The sequence below is a fragment of the Mercenaria mercenaria genome, chromosome 1, assembly GCF_021730395.1.
Source record: "Mercenaria mercenaria strain notata chromosome 1, MADL_Memer_1, whole genome shotgun sequence".
In the NCBI taxonomy this organism is placed as follows: domain Eukaryota; kingdom Metazoa; phylum Mollusca; class Bivalvia; order Venerida; family Veneridae; genus Mercenaria; species Mercenaria mercenaria.
The window spans coordinates 64690858-64707876 of record NC_069361.1 but is presented as its reverse complement, the minus strand read 5'-3'; the positions used below and the strand labels follow the sequence as shown (position 1 = coordinate 64707876).

At 36.5% G+C, this 17019-nt stretch overlaps 1 protein-coding gene across 2 annotated transcripts in view; it reads right to left on the bottom strand.

The window, feature by feature from the left end:
* Window positions 1–2269: 2269 nt before the first annotated feature.
* The window catches only part of LOC123535709 (AP-4 complex subunit mu-1-like), a 48744-nt gene continuing 33994 nt past the window's right edge, over window positions 2270–17019 (bottom strand). For both annotated transcript variants that reach the window (XM_053549563.1, XM_053549567.1), the window contains exons 11-13: window positions 15492–15590; window positions 5247–5364; window positions 2270–3754 (exon numbers count right to left, since the gene is read on the bottom strand). In XM_053549563.1, coding sequence (XP_053405538.1) covers window positions 3557–3754; window positions 5247–5364; window positions 15492–15590 — 415 coding nt within the window. In that variant the 3' untranslated portion in view covers window positions 2270–3556. The remainder of the gene's footprint in view (window positions 3755–5246; window positions 5365–15491; window positions 15591–17019) is intronic.

Below are 17019 nucleotides of genomic sequence, written 5' to 3'. Positions count from 1 at the left end.
TGGCAGGCTCAAACCTTTGAACTTGAGTTGTGACCTTGACCTTGAACCGACAAGGCTGACTCATGGGTTCTGCACATCATCTTGATAAGGTGATCATTTGACCCAAGTTTCATGAAAATCCTTCAAGGGGTTTAGGAGATATGGACCGGACACGATTTTGTTACAAACGGAAGGACGAACGGACGAACGCAGATCATTCCTATAATCCCTCCACCACGGCGGGGGATTAAAAACAAAATATAGTAATGATTTTATTAAGATTTCCTGTAGAATCACCTGCAACAGTGCTACATTAAACTCTTTTACCTTCTGTCTGACAGTCAGGTGTCAACTAAATGTGATCACAGCAGGGAAATATATCATTTAGGGCAATTGTGATGTTGACATAACATAAACCAGTTTATCACGCAACTGCCTTAATTTCTTGGTGACTGACCATTCTAGGGTGGTTGTTCTTTTTATCAATCTTCTGTTTCATGTTGTATTATGCATTTTCTGCTGTCGTTGTATCTTAAGTTTTCTACCCTTTTATACTGCACGCAATAATGTATACCAGAAACCTTTTTTTTTTCATTTGATTTTGTTCAGTGCTTTTTGGAGTTCTAATTGCACCTTTTATTATTTAATCTGATCTGAAACATTGTGGACTTAATTAAGAAATAAGATATACAAAACAGTTATCTTAATCATTGAACAAAATCAGTGTTTGGAGTTCGAATGCATGGAAATCATATCACATGGACGCAGATATAATTATACGTATCTGAACGGCAATAACTTATTTTATTCAAAAATAAAATCACTGAGATGTATTATATCAATTCAAACACAACAAGCTTCAAAACTTTGCCCATTTGTTTTCCCAGTACTCATTTTCAGCACAGTGCTACAAACTTTGCCGCTATGACAATTACTACAAAGAATTTATTGCATAATGAAGTCACACTTTCAGCCTTTTTTGTTTGTTTAATATGAAAACAAATCCGGGCATGTTAGAATGGACACTTGCAATGCATAATCTTATTATGCATGGAAGTCAAATGTCAAATTTGTTTGCACTTGTTATTCCGTATAAAGGAAACAAGCACTAAAATAAATGTCATGAAATTATTGGCAAAATGTTTTCAATAAAATGTTACTATTAATAATTTTAACATGTCCAAAACATTGCGGAATGATACTAATTTCACTTGGGTAATGATTACATTTTACTCGGACTTTATCATAGACTCCATGTGTAGAATTTAACTAAAATCAAAGTATTGAAATCCACATATTTTTTTCAATGAAACTTCGAAGTTTTGCACTTTGTAGCATGGTCTTGGGCATGTGAAGTCAAAAATCTGATTTGACTTCTAAAATAGTGTGATATCTATTTCCAAAGTCACTTTCTGTTCATTGTAAAAATTACCACATTTTACTCCAGTGGAAACTGGCCGGTGTTTGAAAATGCAGTTCTCTGATTAGTCAGTTAGAACGCCTAATGTCATGGTAAAGTTATGAATACATGATGGACATTTCTCAATTACAAGTTAAGCTAGAATGAGTAACAATTATTGTTCAGAAATTTGTGTCTGTGTGAATACCTATTTTTTTTTAAATTTTAACCTCTAAATATAACAAACTCTGAAAAGTTGTTTTAAACATGACTTCGAAGAAAAATGAAAAGTACATTTCCACAGTGATAAAAAAGTAAAATTTATTTTTAGATAACTTGCCAAAACAACGTCATTTTAGGACCACAAATCAAAGAGGACTTACTAACCAAGGTTGCAATGCATATTTGCATGTGCAGTTTTATCTAAAACTACTCCTTTGATTTATTACCCCTAATTAAATGATGAAGCCTGCTAATTAGTGAAAACATTCTACACAATACGCAAAATCTCTCGTAATTCTGATCCATCCCAAGGACAACTTAATCTGGACTCTTCATGATAAGTCAATTAAACTTATCGTAACTTATCAAAATTTGGCATCAAAACATCTTGTCAGCTCATGATTGAAAAGTAAAATTCCTGTAGCATGAATGGATCAAGTACCTACCAGATCTAATGATTTGCAATAAATATTCGGAAGAAGATTACAGGGGGAAAAGTTTCATGGCTTGCAAGAAGCATATGTTTGTTTCAGCCCGGAGTTAAGAAAGATTAAAAATTTGGCATGAAAATAAATGCGATGAATTTTTGGTTGAAGGTTGTGACTTTTGAAATTTAATAACAGGGCTGGAAATATTTACCAGTCTTTGCATTTAAAAAGGCAACATCTATTTGTCAGAGCACTATTTATTTAAACATTATTTCTTACATATTATTATGCATATAAATTACATACATACAACCAAACAAAATGACAATCAAAGCTTTCATAACAATCAAAACAAATTAGTATAAATAAATTGGCAATCAAATTAATGCAAAGGATCAGAAAACAAGCTTTTTATGAATGCCTTTGCAATCGGACATTGTTTGCTTGAACTCAATGGGACCAGTATATTTGTTTGAGCTATGGGTAGTTTAAGCCACTGAAACAAAATACATGTACAACCTTCATTTAGTTCATCTCTTAAAGATGCAAGTAGCATCAATGACAATCTGTGATTAAAGAAATTCTACAATAAAATAATGATTTTCATTGAAAAATGACTTACAAATACTTGTTCAGATAAGGAAATGGATATAGACTGGCAGTAAATAACATGTTTAAAATGAAGAGTTTGGAAACCAGTCTCAAATTCAAGCAAGTTGATTGGTTATATTTGAGTGAAGTTTAAAAATTAACCAATGGCAAGGCTGTATTCTAAGACTGGTCTCCAAACTGATTTATAAAATTACACTCTACACGTACTGTACCATGATAAGGTTTGAAAATTATGAAAAAAAAAGAAGAACCAACTCATCTCTACTGACCACAGCTTAAACACAAAATACTTTTTCAAAATTGAAGCTACCTTTGGTGTTACTTTTGAAACATGTATCAGTAATGTTCAATCTTTTCATCCAGATCAATCGAATTCCACTGCCAACATAACCCAAATGTATGGAAAGACAAGGGCCATTGAAACATAATCTTTAGCTTTGACACTCGGAATTAAGTGATACAAGGAACAAACCTGGTAAAGGGAGAGAATCCATACTGTTATACAAAGCATTTTTTCTCAGTGAGTTACTCCTCGGCTCCATTTTTAGTAACCAGTTTTCTACCTATTGCTTGGGATTGAAAAACCAGTGTAATAAGGGTCATCTACTGACCACAGGTAATCATCTTATTAAGTTTGACTATTGAAAGACTAAGCATTCTCTAGTTAATGGTCGAAAACCAAATGGTCTCCTGACCAACTGACAATGCACAAAACAATATACGTTTTCTTCTTCTTTGAAGATGGGGTGGAGGAAGTCTCATACCAGCCAATAAATCCCCAAGTCTTTGACACAGGAAAAGATGAGTAATCAATCAGCATTAATTACAACAGTTTCTTTCCATTCTCACTAGTTACATCTCTCAACTGCAATATCTCACTTTTTAGAAAATACCAGGTACAATGCAAATAAAGTGATCAAAAAGTTCTGAACACGTATGAATCACTAGCTGTTATCAGTCTTACAAACTGTTTCCGCTGTTGACCCTTATCTGTTCCCTGCACCTTTAATCCATGTATTCTTAATCCAGAACTTGTGTATCCAGAAATCTCAAACTCAAGTACTACAGGATCAATTTCTTGTTGACTTAATTTACCACTTCCCTGGTTGATCAACTGAAAACAGAATGTGTTGTGTTCTTGGGTTTTAAGTCACACAGCAAAATTTAAATCATACATTCTAACACTTTTAAGATTTTCTTTTATATAAACAAAGAAGGATTTTACGTGTATTGTCTTGTCAATTAGAACATGTTTCGCAAAATGACCTACTTTTGGCTATTCCACCTAAAAAAGAATTCTAGATTAATATCCCTTCCTGGTGTAATTCGAACGTGATAGAACTACAATTGATTTTAGTTTTGCGTGCTTTGTTGGCAAATTCAGATGCGTCGTAATTATCGTGATTAGATTACTACGCATCTGAACTCAAAACCATGTTTTATTTGCCAACAAAGCATGCAAAACTAAAATCTATCTCCCAAGCAACTTTCCAGCTTTAATGTTTAATGAAAACCAAAGAGTCTGTTCGCAAATTATTTCAGACACAGACAAGCGGATAGACTATCCATATGTCAGCTTGATAGCTTCCATCTTTAAAGTAATTCTTCAATTCCACATGAATGGTGTTCAAACTTAAATTGGCTTGAAGTCAACAAACTTAAGGAAGTTTTGCATGTTTGATAAAAATGGCGTGACATTATTTTTCCGGAAAACGTAGAATAAAGCCTGGATTTGGCGTACGGCAATGAAAATCATTTTATGAACTAGAGCTGCTTTTGAGAAAAGTGCATGTCTCCCATGACTGCCTAATCATCTGAATAGTAAGTCTGTCTTTATATACTGTTAACTCACAGAAAATATAGCTTTGATAGTTCTGGAGTAAGTTTTGGAGTAAATGGCCTTTCATTATGTATCCGAGTCAACAACGCACTGGCATCAGTATTTACAGTAATTCAAGGGCCATAATTCCGAAGTGCCTGGGCCGATTAGGCTAGTTATCGAACCTGGCCGACGACTTACTGTCAAAATATATTGTTCGAGTTTGGTGAAGATTGGATAAGAACTGTTCGACTTGTGAGTGCGTACAAGAGATTTGTGACAGACAGATGCACAGACAGGAGTAAATCATCATGTCTCCCACACCACTGTGTGGTGGGAGACATTATTAATGGTAAAGGTGAGTAAATTTATTACAAAGCACAGCTACTACCTATCTAAAGTTGAAATATGATATTAAAATGTCTGACATGTTAAATAATTACAAACAATGTCTTAAAATCAGCCCGAAATTTTTCAAACCAGTCTAGCAAAAAAAAATCAAGCACATGACCCTATCATTTTTTTTTTGCCAAGTTTTCTAAGTACATTCTTAAGTTTTGAATAATAAGGGTTTACTCAAATTCTACATTGCAGAAAAAATTTTGATCCGAACATGCAGAACTACCTTAAAAAGACCATACAAAACTAGAGGTTGTTTTTCTCCTACCACTTACCATGCAGAAATTGCAAAATACCACAAAATAAGGGCCATAACTCCCATTCCAATTATCAAATCCTATACACATTTTAAATGATAATTAAAATAACTTTATAACAAGAATCATACCCTTAATTCTGCTATACATTCAGTTTTTCCTGGCAGACGTTTCAAACTCCAAACAACCTGCTTGTCAGCTTTATTGACAACTGCTGTTTGCTCATCACTGGAAAATTTTGATGAAATACTGCAAAAACAAAAGTGATGTTAACACTGTGTGACATGTCCCTTGAAATGCTTGACAGAAAAATAAGTTCACAGCAGGACCATAATAATAATAAATATTACAAGAACCATGTTACACATGGCTAATCCCCCCGTCGGGCATATTATAATTGAAGGCTAAAGTTCCTGGCAAGTTAGTGTCTGAAAGTATTAATTTTGGGGAAAGCTTTGAAGAAACGTTTAGTTGTGGTCCGCATCAGGGCTTTTAAAGATGTGGAAGAAAGAATAAGTCAGTAGTGAGGTGGTTAACTGCTAAATTTTATTAATTTTCATGAAGAGTATAGCTGTGATGTTCTATATGGCTACTATAAAAAGAAGGAATGGAAAGCTAACAGGGAACAAGAGTGCCAGAATGTCACAACATATGTCCGTCGCAGCAATTTCTTTACTCTAGCAGCTGTATTTGCAAATGGAATGTTAATTTTGTGGTAGTTTAGTAATCATTGTAAGTCTTTTGTTTTTTAAAGTCCACAAAAAAAACTCCTTACCAGGTAGAGATACCTTATATATAATAAAATACACCTAAAATTGGAGAGTAACATCTATGTTGTACCACAGAAAAGTGGTCTTGTTTTTTCCGTACAGTCAATTATAAAAATGTTACAATATAAGTTATTTATAGTAACAACTAAGGGAAGTTAATCTTAAAAAAACAAAAAAAAAGTCCATACAAAAATCTTTATCAGGTAGAGATTGGTCAAAATACACCTCAAAATTGGATATAGCATGCATGTTGTACTACAGAAAAGTGGTCTCGATTTTTCCCTACGACTAGTAATGAAAAAGTTACAATAAAAGCTATTTAAAGTAACAACAAAGGGAAGTAATTCTAAAGAAGGGAACTGCGCATGACACTTCGTCTCATGATGGTGTATATGTATAATTGTGCCAAGTTAAATCAAAATCCCTCCATGCATGAAGAAGAAATGCTTCGGACAAAGTCATTCTTGTATCTGACCTTTGGCCTCTAAGTGTGACCTTGACCTTAGACCTAGTGACCTGGATCTTGCGCATGACACTCCATCTCATGGTGGTGAACATTTGTGCCAAGTTATATCAAAATCCCTCTATGCATGAAGAAGAAATGCTCCGGACAAGGTTTTCATTCTTGTATCCTTTGACCTCTAAGTGTGACCTTGACCTTAGACCTAGGGACCTGGTTCGTGCGCATGACACTTCGCCTCGTGGTGGTAAACATTTGTGCTAAGATATATCAAAATCCCTCCATGCATGAAGAAGATATGCTCCGGACAAATTTTTTTAAGAAAATATGATAAAGGGGAATAACTCAAAAAATAGGCAAGTTGGAGTTATTGTTCTTGCACACTGCACTTCCTCCCAATGTGTTCTATCAGTGTATGAAGTTTGAAGAAAATCCCTCCAGTACTTTTGGAGTTATGCTCCGGACAAATTTTTTAAAGAAAATATGATAAAGGGGAATAACTCAAAAAATAGGCAAGGTAGAGTTATTGTTCTTGCACACTGCACTTCCTCGCAATGTGTTCTATCAGTGTATGAAGTTTGAAGAAAATCCCTCCAGTACTTTTGGAGTTATGCTCTGGACAAATTTTTTAAAGAAAATATGATAAAGGGGAATATCTCAAAAAATAGGCAAGGCAGAGTTATTGTTTTTGCACACTGCACTTCCTCCCAATGTGTTCTATCAGTGTATGAAGTTTGAAGAAAATCTCTCCAGTACTTTTGGAGTTATGCTCCGGACAAGGATCGTTGCGGACGGACGGACGCACACACGGAGAGCATTTCTAATATCCCCTTCGCCTTTGGCGGGGGGATAAAAAATGTTTGCAGACCAGTTACAATAATGACATATATGGATGAGGGCGTTTTTCAAGTCCTTGAGTGTACATATAAGGAAAAGTGACCTCCCTTACAGAAGCAAGCCTCTGTGGCGTACATGCTGCGTATTTGCTGTGTATATGCCGCGAACACAGTAGTACGCCAGAGGAGTACATTTTACATACACAGCATGCCGCGTACATGCCGCGTACTATTTCGACGAGTACACAGCATGTACGCAGGAGGTCACTAGTACACTCCAAGTACGCAGCAAAGACTCTGAAAATTTAAGGAGTACACTGCATGTATGCAGGAGGGACTTGTATAAGAAAATAGTACACTGCATGTACACCTCAGATACTTTGAAATTCATGCAGTACACTTCATATACGCGTGAAAGACTTGTACAATTTTTTTGGCATTTATACTTAGTTTTTTTTTTATAAGTTAAAGTCTGAAGTAAACTTCATATACGCGGGAAAGACTTGTTAATTTTTTTTGGTGTTTATACTTTGAATTTTTTAGGTAAAAGTCTGAAGTACACTTCATGCAGGAAGGATTTGTACATTTTTTTATTTTTTTTTTTGAAGCAAGAACTTGATTTCCGAGTAACTTTTATCTTAATAGCATAGAATAGTTCAGATTACCGGTATTCTGAACAATGAAAATATGCCAAACTATTTGCAATGTTCATTTGTGAAGCTTACATCTTGGTGATTTCTGAGCTGCACCTTGCATGCAGTGTAAAAATATATTTTCTTATTCATTTTGAATTAATCCTGGAGTTTTCTAACTTGGATAATTGAAAAGCCTTATTTGAACTTCGTTGCATTACATTTTGTAATACATGAATAATTACCAAGATAATGCCTAAACAGCGCCCGAATGAGAAGAATTATAATAGCTCTCACTGTTATTTGAATACTATTAAGCAAAATACCATTCTATCATGTTTTATAAAGGCTTTAATGCTCATTATGTTAACTCATTAAGGCCTCACCGAATTAAAAAGTTGTTCATCGGATTTGCCGCTCGTATATTTTCAGAACGTTTTTGGCTAATTGCGCTCGCCCCATTGGAAAAAATCAATCCAAATTTTTTTGGTGCGCTACTTTTTACGGACGTAAAAGTATATAAATGCTTATATAATTCCAGACCTAGATTGTTCTCAGATGGATTTTAATCAAAATAAATACATACTACGCACACAACGTCTATAATAAATCATAACACTTATATTTAGTTGCATTAAAGTTGTTTCCCCTTGATGCAGTTACGCCATTTTCTTCAAATGTTTACCAAATTACATGCTACAAAAATTGATTTATTTCATTGAAAAGTGGATGAAGAAAAGCATACTAATTTATTTGATAACATCAATCTACATTATTTTGGTAAGGTTAAATACTTATTGATGCATGTCACTTATCTTTTTTCTGTTTTTTTTCTGTCCGAATGATCAGCATTTGCATACGAAAGTTGGTGGGGTAAGGAATTTACATTATCACAGCAGTTTCGCCGCAAGAGTACACAGCATGTATGCAGCAGGAGTACACAGCATGTACGCCGCAGGACTCGGGCCAGGAGTACACCACATGTACGCCGCAGGAGTACACAGCATGTACGCCGCAAGAGTACACCGCAGGCTCATTTGCATGTGAAAAGTGTATGTGCCGCGTACATGCTGTGTACTATTTCCCGCATACTAAATTCCTCCAGCGTACATCCTGTGTACTATGTAGTCCACAGCATGTACGCAGCAAGTAGTACGCGGCAGAGCTCATTTGCATGTCAAAAGTGTACTACAAACGTACTATCGGTGTATGTGCGGTGTATATCCTGCGTACTATTTAAAGCCCTTGAATTCAGTACACATCATGTACGCATCATATACGCTGTATGTACACAGCAAGAGTACGCAGCAGGCCTTTTTCTTCTGTAAGGGCTAGCCCCCTTGCAGCCATGTTCCATGACAGATCCAAAATATATAAACAATCTTAGTAGATGTTCATCCAATGAGCATTTGTATGAAATTATTTCAAAATCATACCAGCGGTGTAGCAGGACATGTTGTTTAAAAGATTTTTCCCCTATGTGCAGTAGAGTGGAACCATCTGAACAGCTTTGAAAGAAGACAACCCCAGGAACAAACTTACAAAGTATGGTTGATATTGTTTGAGTAGTTCAGGAGATATTCTTTAAAGTGTGGACATCAGACCGACAACGAGTGATCAAGCGCTTTATGCTCAAGTGAGCTAAAAACGTAAGCCAAGAATTATATAATCTGCCCTGAAAGGTCATCTGAAGATGCCAAAGACCTGAGCAGAGTTTTTTCAACTTTGTTTTTAGTGGGTATAGTCACACCAGCACAACTGTAGGTCATACAGCGACTTTGTGTATTGTGTCCAAAAGCAATATGACCAGTAGTTCCCAACAATTTTATATGCAAATCTTTTATGTCACTGCTGCAGCACGAAACAAAGAGTTGTTGGAGGACAGTAACGCTCCTCTCTTCAACAGCCTTGTCAACTGAATGAATATAGAAGTCCAAAAAAGGGCATAATTTTTTTTAAATGTAAAACAGACTTATGAATCCTGTACCATGCATGTCAGCTCATCACAGTTGATAAGTGTGTGAAAGTTCAATCCATTCCCATAAATGGGTACTGAGATACCAGTTTACATACCAAACTTAACCAAATACTGTAAAATCATTTAATTTCGTGGGCATGAAATTTCGTGGTTTTGGTCTAAACGGAAATTTCGTGGTGATATAATTTCGTGGATTTCAACTTTACAACATAAAATGAATGGGAATTTTACTTGTTTGTTGGGATTAAGTTTCGTGGATTGACACAACCACGAAATCCATGAAAATTAGTACACCTCGAATATTAATGATTTCACAGTACTGTTAAGTCGAGAAAGGGGCATAATTTTGTAAAAATGCAAAGAAGAGTTATGAAACCTGTGCAATGCATGTCAGATCTTCACAGTGAACAAGTATGTGAAGTTTCAAAGCCTTCCAATGGGTTCTAGTGGGTTCTAAGATACAAGCTTACCTACAAAACTTAACCAATAATGGGGCATAATTTTGTAAAAGTGCAAAATAGAGTTATGGAACCTGAGAAATGGAAATCAGTTCATCACAGTGTATAAGTGTGTGAAGTTTAAATTCATTCCTCTAAGTGGTAACATACCAGCTTACATGATACAAAAACTTAACCAGATTTGAATGCCGGCACTGACACCGAAACAAGAGGGCCATGATGGCCCTATATCGCTCACCTGTTATCACTGCACTTGAGGACAAGAAGGTCCTCAGAAAAAATATCTAAGTCCAAAGGACAGTAACAACAAAGGGAAGAAATTTAACCAAAAAGAACAAGAGTTCCAGAATGTCACAATATACGCCCGTCACAGCAAATTTCTTTACTCTAGCACCTGTATTTGCAAATGGAATTTTAATTTTGTGGTTGTTTAGTAATCATTGTAAGTCATTTGTTTTTCTAAGTCCACAAAAAAACTCCTTACCAGGTAGAGATACCTTAAAATACACCTAAAATTTGAAAGTAACATCCCTGTTGTACCACAGAAAAGTGGTCTTGTTTTTTCCCTACGGTCAATTATACAAAAAGTTACAATATAAGTTATTTATAGTAACAACTAAGGGAAGATAACATTAAAAAAAAAATTGTAAGTCCACACAAAAAATCTTTACCAGGTAGAGATTAGTCAAAATACACCTCATAATTGGATGTAGCATGCATGTTGTACTACAGAAAAGTGGTCTCGATTTTTCCCTACGACTAGTAATGAAAAAGTTACAATATAAGCTATTTATAGTAACAACAAAGGGAAGTAATTCTAAAGAAGGGAATTGCGCATGACACTTCGTCTCATGATGGTGTACAATTGTGCCAAGTTAAAGCAAAATCCCTTCATGCGTGAAGAAGAAATGCTTCGGACAAAGTCATTCTTGTATCTGACCTTTGGCCTCTAAGTGTGACCTTGACCTTTGACCTAGAGACCTGGTTCTTGCGCATGACACTCCGCCTCGTGGTGGTGAACATTTGTGCAAAGTTATATCAAAATCCCTCTATGCATGAAGAAGAAATGCTCCGGACAAGGTTTTCATTCTTGTATCCTTTGACCTCTAAGTGTGACCTTGACCTTAGACCTAGGGACCTGGTTCTTGCGCAAGACACTCCGCCTCGTGGTGATGAACAATTGTGCCAAGTTATATCAAAATCCCTCCATGCATGAAGAAGATATGCTCCGGACAAAGTTTTCTTTCTTGTTTCCTTTGACCTCTAAGTGTGACCTTGACCTTAGAGCTAGGGACCTGGTTCTTGCGCATGACACTCCGTCTCATGATGATGAACAATTGTGCCAACTTTAATCAAAATCCCTCCATGCATGAAGAAGATATGCTCTGGACAAAGTCATTCTTGAATTTGACCTTTGACCTCTAAGTGTGACCTTGACCTTAGACCTAGAGACCTGGTTTTTGCGCATGACACTTCGTCTCATGATGGTGAACAACTGTGCCAAGTTTCATCAAAATCCCTTCATGCATGTAGAAGATATGCTCCGGACAAAGTCTGTGGACGCCGCCCGCCCGCCCGCACGCCAGGGGCGTTCCCATAATACGTCCCGTTTTTCAAACGAGCGAGTAAAAAAAAAAATGCTTACAAGGTACAGATATGTCAAAATACACCTAAAATTGGAGGTACCATCCATGTTGTACCATAGAAAAGTGGTCTCGGTTTTTCCCTACGGCCAATAATAAATAAGTTACTAAAAATAAGCTATTTATAGTAATGTAAAAGGGAAGTAATTAAAAAAAAATTATTGTAAGTGAAGAAAAGAAGGATCTGCCAAATAAATCTGTTGACATAAATGAAATTTCAGATCAGTATCTTCATTAGTTACGGAGATATATCCACTTTAATTTGAAATAAAGGGAGGTAATTTGACATAAAATCAGTCCATAGTTATCTACCCTGATTGGCTAAGTCCAACTTATGACAATAATGAAATTTCAAATAAGTACTATAAGTACTTACTGATATAAATCCATTTTGATCACAATCAGGGGAGGTTATCAGATATAAAACAAGAGATCACAGAGTGATCTTGGCGCCCACCAATGTGCCATTTTTGAGTGTTCCAAATTTCTAGACTTGACCAGCTCAAGGTCAAATTTCATTTCCGTACACAACACTGTGCATGTGGTCCAAATTCAAAAGCTGTAGCTTGAGAAATGTGAAAGTAGGTCACTAGGTCAATGTCAAGGTCAAAGTTTGTTTCGGTACACAATCCTATGTATGTGGTCTAAATTTGAAGCCTGTAGCTACAGAAATGTGAAAGTAGGTCACTAGGTCAATCTTAAGGTCAAAGTTTGTTTCGGTACACAAAACTATGCAAGTGGTCTAAATTTGAAGGCTGTAGCTTGAGAAATGTAAAAGTAGGTCACTAGGTCAAAATCAAGGTCAAATTTTATTTTGGAATAAAAACTATGCATGTGGTCCAAATTTGAAGCCTGTACCTTCAAAAATGTGAAAGTAGGTCACTAGGTCAATGTAAAGGTCAAAGTTTGTTTTGGTACACAAAACTATGCATGTGGTCCAAATTTGAAGGCTGTAGCTTGAGAAATGTAAAAGTAGGTCACTAGGTCAAAATCAAGGTCAAATTTTTTTTTTGGAATACAAAACTATGCATGTGGTCCAAATTTGAAGCCTGTACCTTAAAAATGTGAAAGTAGGTCACTAGGTCAATGTAAAGGTCAAAGTTCATTTCAGTACACAAAACTACGCAAGTGCTCCAAATTTGAAGGCTGTAGCTTGAGAAATGTGGAAAGTAGGTCATAGGCCAAAATCAAGGTAAAATTACACTTCAAACACAAATCTATGCATGTGGTCCAAATTCAAAGCCTGTACCTTCAAAAATGTGAAAGTAGGTCACTAGGTCAATGTGAAGGTCAAAGTTTTTTCAGTACACAAAACTATGCATGTGGTCCAAATTTGAAGGCTGTAGCTTGAGAAATGTGAAAGTAGGTCACTAGGTCAAATCAATGTCAAATATTATTTGAAACACAGAACTATGCATATGGTCCAAATTGACGCCTGTACCTTCAAAAATGTGAAAGTAGGTCACCCAGGTCAAAATCAAAGGTCAAAGTTTTTTCCAGTGCACAAAACTATGCATGTGGTCCAAATTTGAAGGCTGTAGCTACAGAAATGTGAAAGTAGGTCACTAGGTCAAAATCAAGGTCAACTCATGTCAAAGGTTCATCTTGCCACTCAAAATATACATGTGGTCCAAATTTGAAGGCTGTAGCTACAGAAATGTGAAAGTAGGTCACTAGGTCAAAATCAAGGTCAACTCATGTCAAGGTTCATCTTGCCACTTAAAAATATACATGTAGTCCAAATTTGAATGTTGTAGTTTATTGACAAGAACATTTTTAAAAGCTTTTTCCCTATACAAGTCTATATGAACCATGTGACCCCCGTGGCGGAGCCATTTTTGACCCTAGGGGCATAATTTGAACAAACTTGGTAGAGAACCACTAGATGATGCTACATTACAAGTATCAAAGCCCTAGGCTTTGTGGTTTGGACAAGAAGATTTTCAAGGTTTTCCCTATATAAGTCTATGTAAACCATATGACCCCCAGGCGTGGGCCATATTTGACCCTAGGGTATAATTTGCACAATCTTAGTTGAAGACCACTAGATGATGTCACATACAAAATATCAAAGCCCTAGGCCCTGTGGTTTTGGACAAGAGGTTATTCAAAGTTTTTCCCTATATAAGTCTATATAAACCATGTGACCCCCAGGGCGGGGCGATATTTGACCCCAGAGAAATAATTTGTATACTTTTGGTAGAGGACCACTAGATGATGCTTCAAACCAAATATCAAAGCCCTAGGCTCTGTGGTTTTGGACAAGAAGGTTTTCAAAGTTTTTCCCTATATAAATCTATGTAAAATATAGAAATAAACAAAGGCCATAACTCACTCTAAATTGTTGAACCAGTCTGATTTTCAGGGGACACAACTAGGGTACCAATACATCATTCTGACAAAGTTTGGTCAAAATCCCCCCCGTAGTTTCTGAGGAGATGCGATAACGAGAAATTGTTAACGGAAGGACGGAAGGACGGAAGGACGGACGTCGGACCACGGACGCAGAGTGATTTGAATAGCCCACCATCTGATGATGGTGGGCTAATAACTCTGAACCTACGCTTGGATCTGATTTGTCATGGAATCCAAGAATTATTGTTGCTGAAGTTATTTTAGAAGTTTGCATCAAATAAAACCATAAATGAAGTCTCTATATGGCTGCAAAAGCCAAAATAGCCAATTTTGGACCTTTAAGGGGCCATAACTCTGGAACCCATGAAGAAATCTGGCCAGTTTAAGAAAGGAACCAAGATCTTGTGGTGATGCAAGTTGTGTGCAAGTTTGGTTAAAATCGAATCATAAATGAAGCTGCTATTGTGCAGGCAAGGTCAAAATAGCTAATTTTGGCCCTTTCAGGGGCCATTACTCTGGAACCCATAATGGGATCTGGCCAGTTCAAGAAAGGAACCGAGATCTTATGGTGATACAAGTTGCTACTGTGCAGACAAGGTCAAAATAGCTAATTTTGGCCCTTTCAGGGGCCATAACTCTGGAACCCATAATGAAATCTCACCAGTTCAAGAAAGGAACCAAAATCTTATGGTGATACAAGTTGTATGCCAGTTTGGTTAAAATCAAATCATAAATGAAGCTGCTATTGTGCAGACAAGGTCAAAATAGCTAATATTGGCCCCTTCAGGGGCCATAACTCCGGAACCCATAATGGAATCTGGCCAGTTCAAGAAAGGAACCAAGATCTTATGGTGATACAAGTTGTGTGCAAGTTTGGTAAAAATCAAATCATAAATAAAGTTGCTATTGTGCGGACAAGGTCAAAATAGCTAATTTTGGCCTTTTCAGGGGCCATAACTCTGGAACCCATAATGGGATCTGGCCAGTTCAAGAAAGGAACCAAGATCTTATGGTGATACAAGTTGTGTGCAAGTTTGGTTAAAATAAAATCATAAATGAAACCTCTATCGTGCAGACAAGAAATTGTGGACGGACGACGGACGAAGGGCGATTTTAAAAGCTCATCCTGTCACTACGTGACAGATGAGCTAAAAATGGGAGAGTCCAATAGGTCTACCTATTCTTTGAATAGTCGAGCTAGAAAGGGTGACAATAACAGATCTTAAAGCTAAAAAGTTAAATACCTTGATACAGATTTTGGTAAGGAGAATCTCACTTTCACATTTACAGCTACGATGTTAGATGGAAAATTACTCTTCAGTCTCAAAGTTACTCGAACATCTCTGAAAATTATACAACTAGAATGTGTCTGAAGGACACAGGGTGTGCCCCCCACTGGTACATTTGTCACAAATAAGGGGCAATAATTGAAATGTTTGTAGTCTCAGTTTGAGGGTATAGCCTCAACAAACATTTTATGAAAAGGATTCATTATTCTAGGCCATATACTTTTTGAGCTATGTGCATCACAAACAAAGAATCCACTATTTTGGCTATTTCAAGGGCCATAACTCTGTAATAAGAGCTAAGATTCTTAAGAAGAATGCCAAGTGTGCAAGGTCACATCACGATAAAGACTCCAGTAAGGTTTTCTGAATTTACATCAAATACTTTTTGAGCTAGGCACATAATTAGGTGAAAAAGTGCATTTTTTTGCTATTTCAGGGGCCATAACTTTAAAAATAGGGGGTGGAGCCAGCCAAAAAATTAGAGGTGTGCAAGTTTATATCATGATTAAGACGTATGCAAGTTTTCAACCATTTATATTAAAAACTTTTTGAGCTATGTGCCTCACAAAGTGAAAATGTACATTTTTGACTATTTCAGGGGCCATAACTCTAAAAATAGGGGGCAGACCCAAATGAAAAATAGGAGGTGTGCAAATTCATATCATGATTAAGACTTATGCAAGGTTTCATGAATTTATATCAAATACTTTTTGAGCTAGGCATGTCACAAGGTGAAAATGTGCTTTTTTGACTATTTCAGGGGCCATAACTCTAAAAATAGGGGGCGGAGCCAGACGAAAAATAGGAGGTGCCCAAGTTCGTATCATGATTAAGACTCATGCAAGATTTCATGAATCTATATCAAATACTTTTGAGCTACGCATGTCACAAGGTGAAAAATGTGCATTTTTGACTATTTCAGGGGCCATAACTCTGAAAATAGGGAGCGCGAGCCAGATGAAAAATAGGAGGTGCGCAAGTTCATATCATGATTAAGACTCATGCAAGGTTTCATGAATCTATATCAAATACTTTTTGAGCTAGGCGTGTCACAAGGTAAAAATGTGCATTTTTGACTATTTCAGGGGCCATAACTCTGAAAATAGGGGGCAGAGCCAAATGAAAAATAGGAGGTGCCCAAGTTCTCATCATGATTAAGACTCATGCAAGGTTTCATGAATCTATATCAAATACTTTTTGAGCTAGGCGTGTCACAAGGTAAAAATGTGCATTTTTGACTATTTCAGGGGCCATAACTCTGAAAATAGGGGGCGGAGCCAGACAAAAAATAGGAGGTGCGCAAGTTCATATCATGATAAAGACTCATGCAAGGTTTCATCAATTTATATCAAATACTTTTCAAGCTAGGCGCATCACGAACTTCGGACGGACGGACGCACAGACGGACGGACGCACTGACAAGACCAAATCTATATGCCCCCACCACTCATGGGGGGCACAATAATCAAAAACATTTCAATAT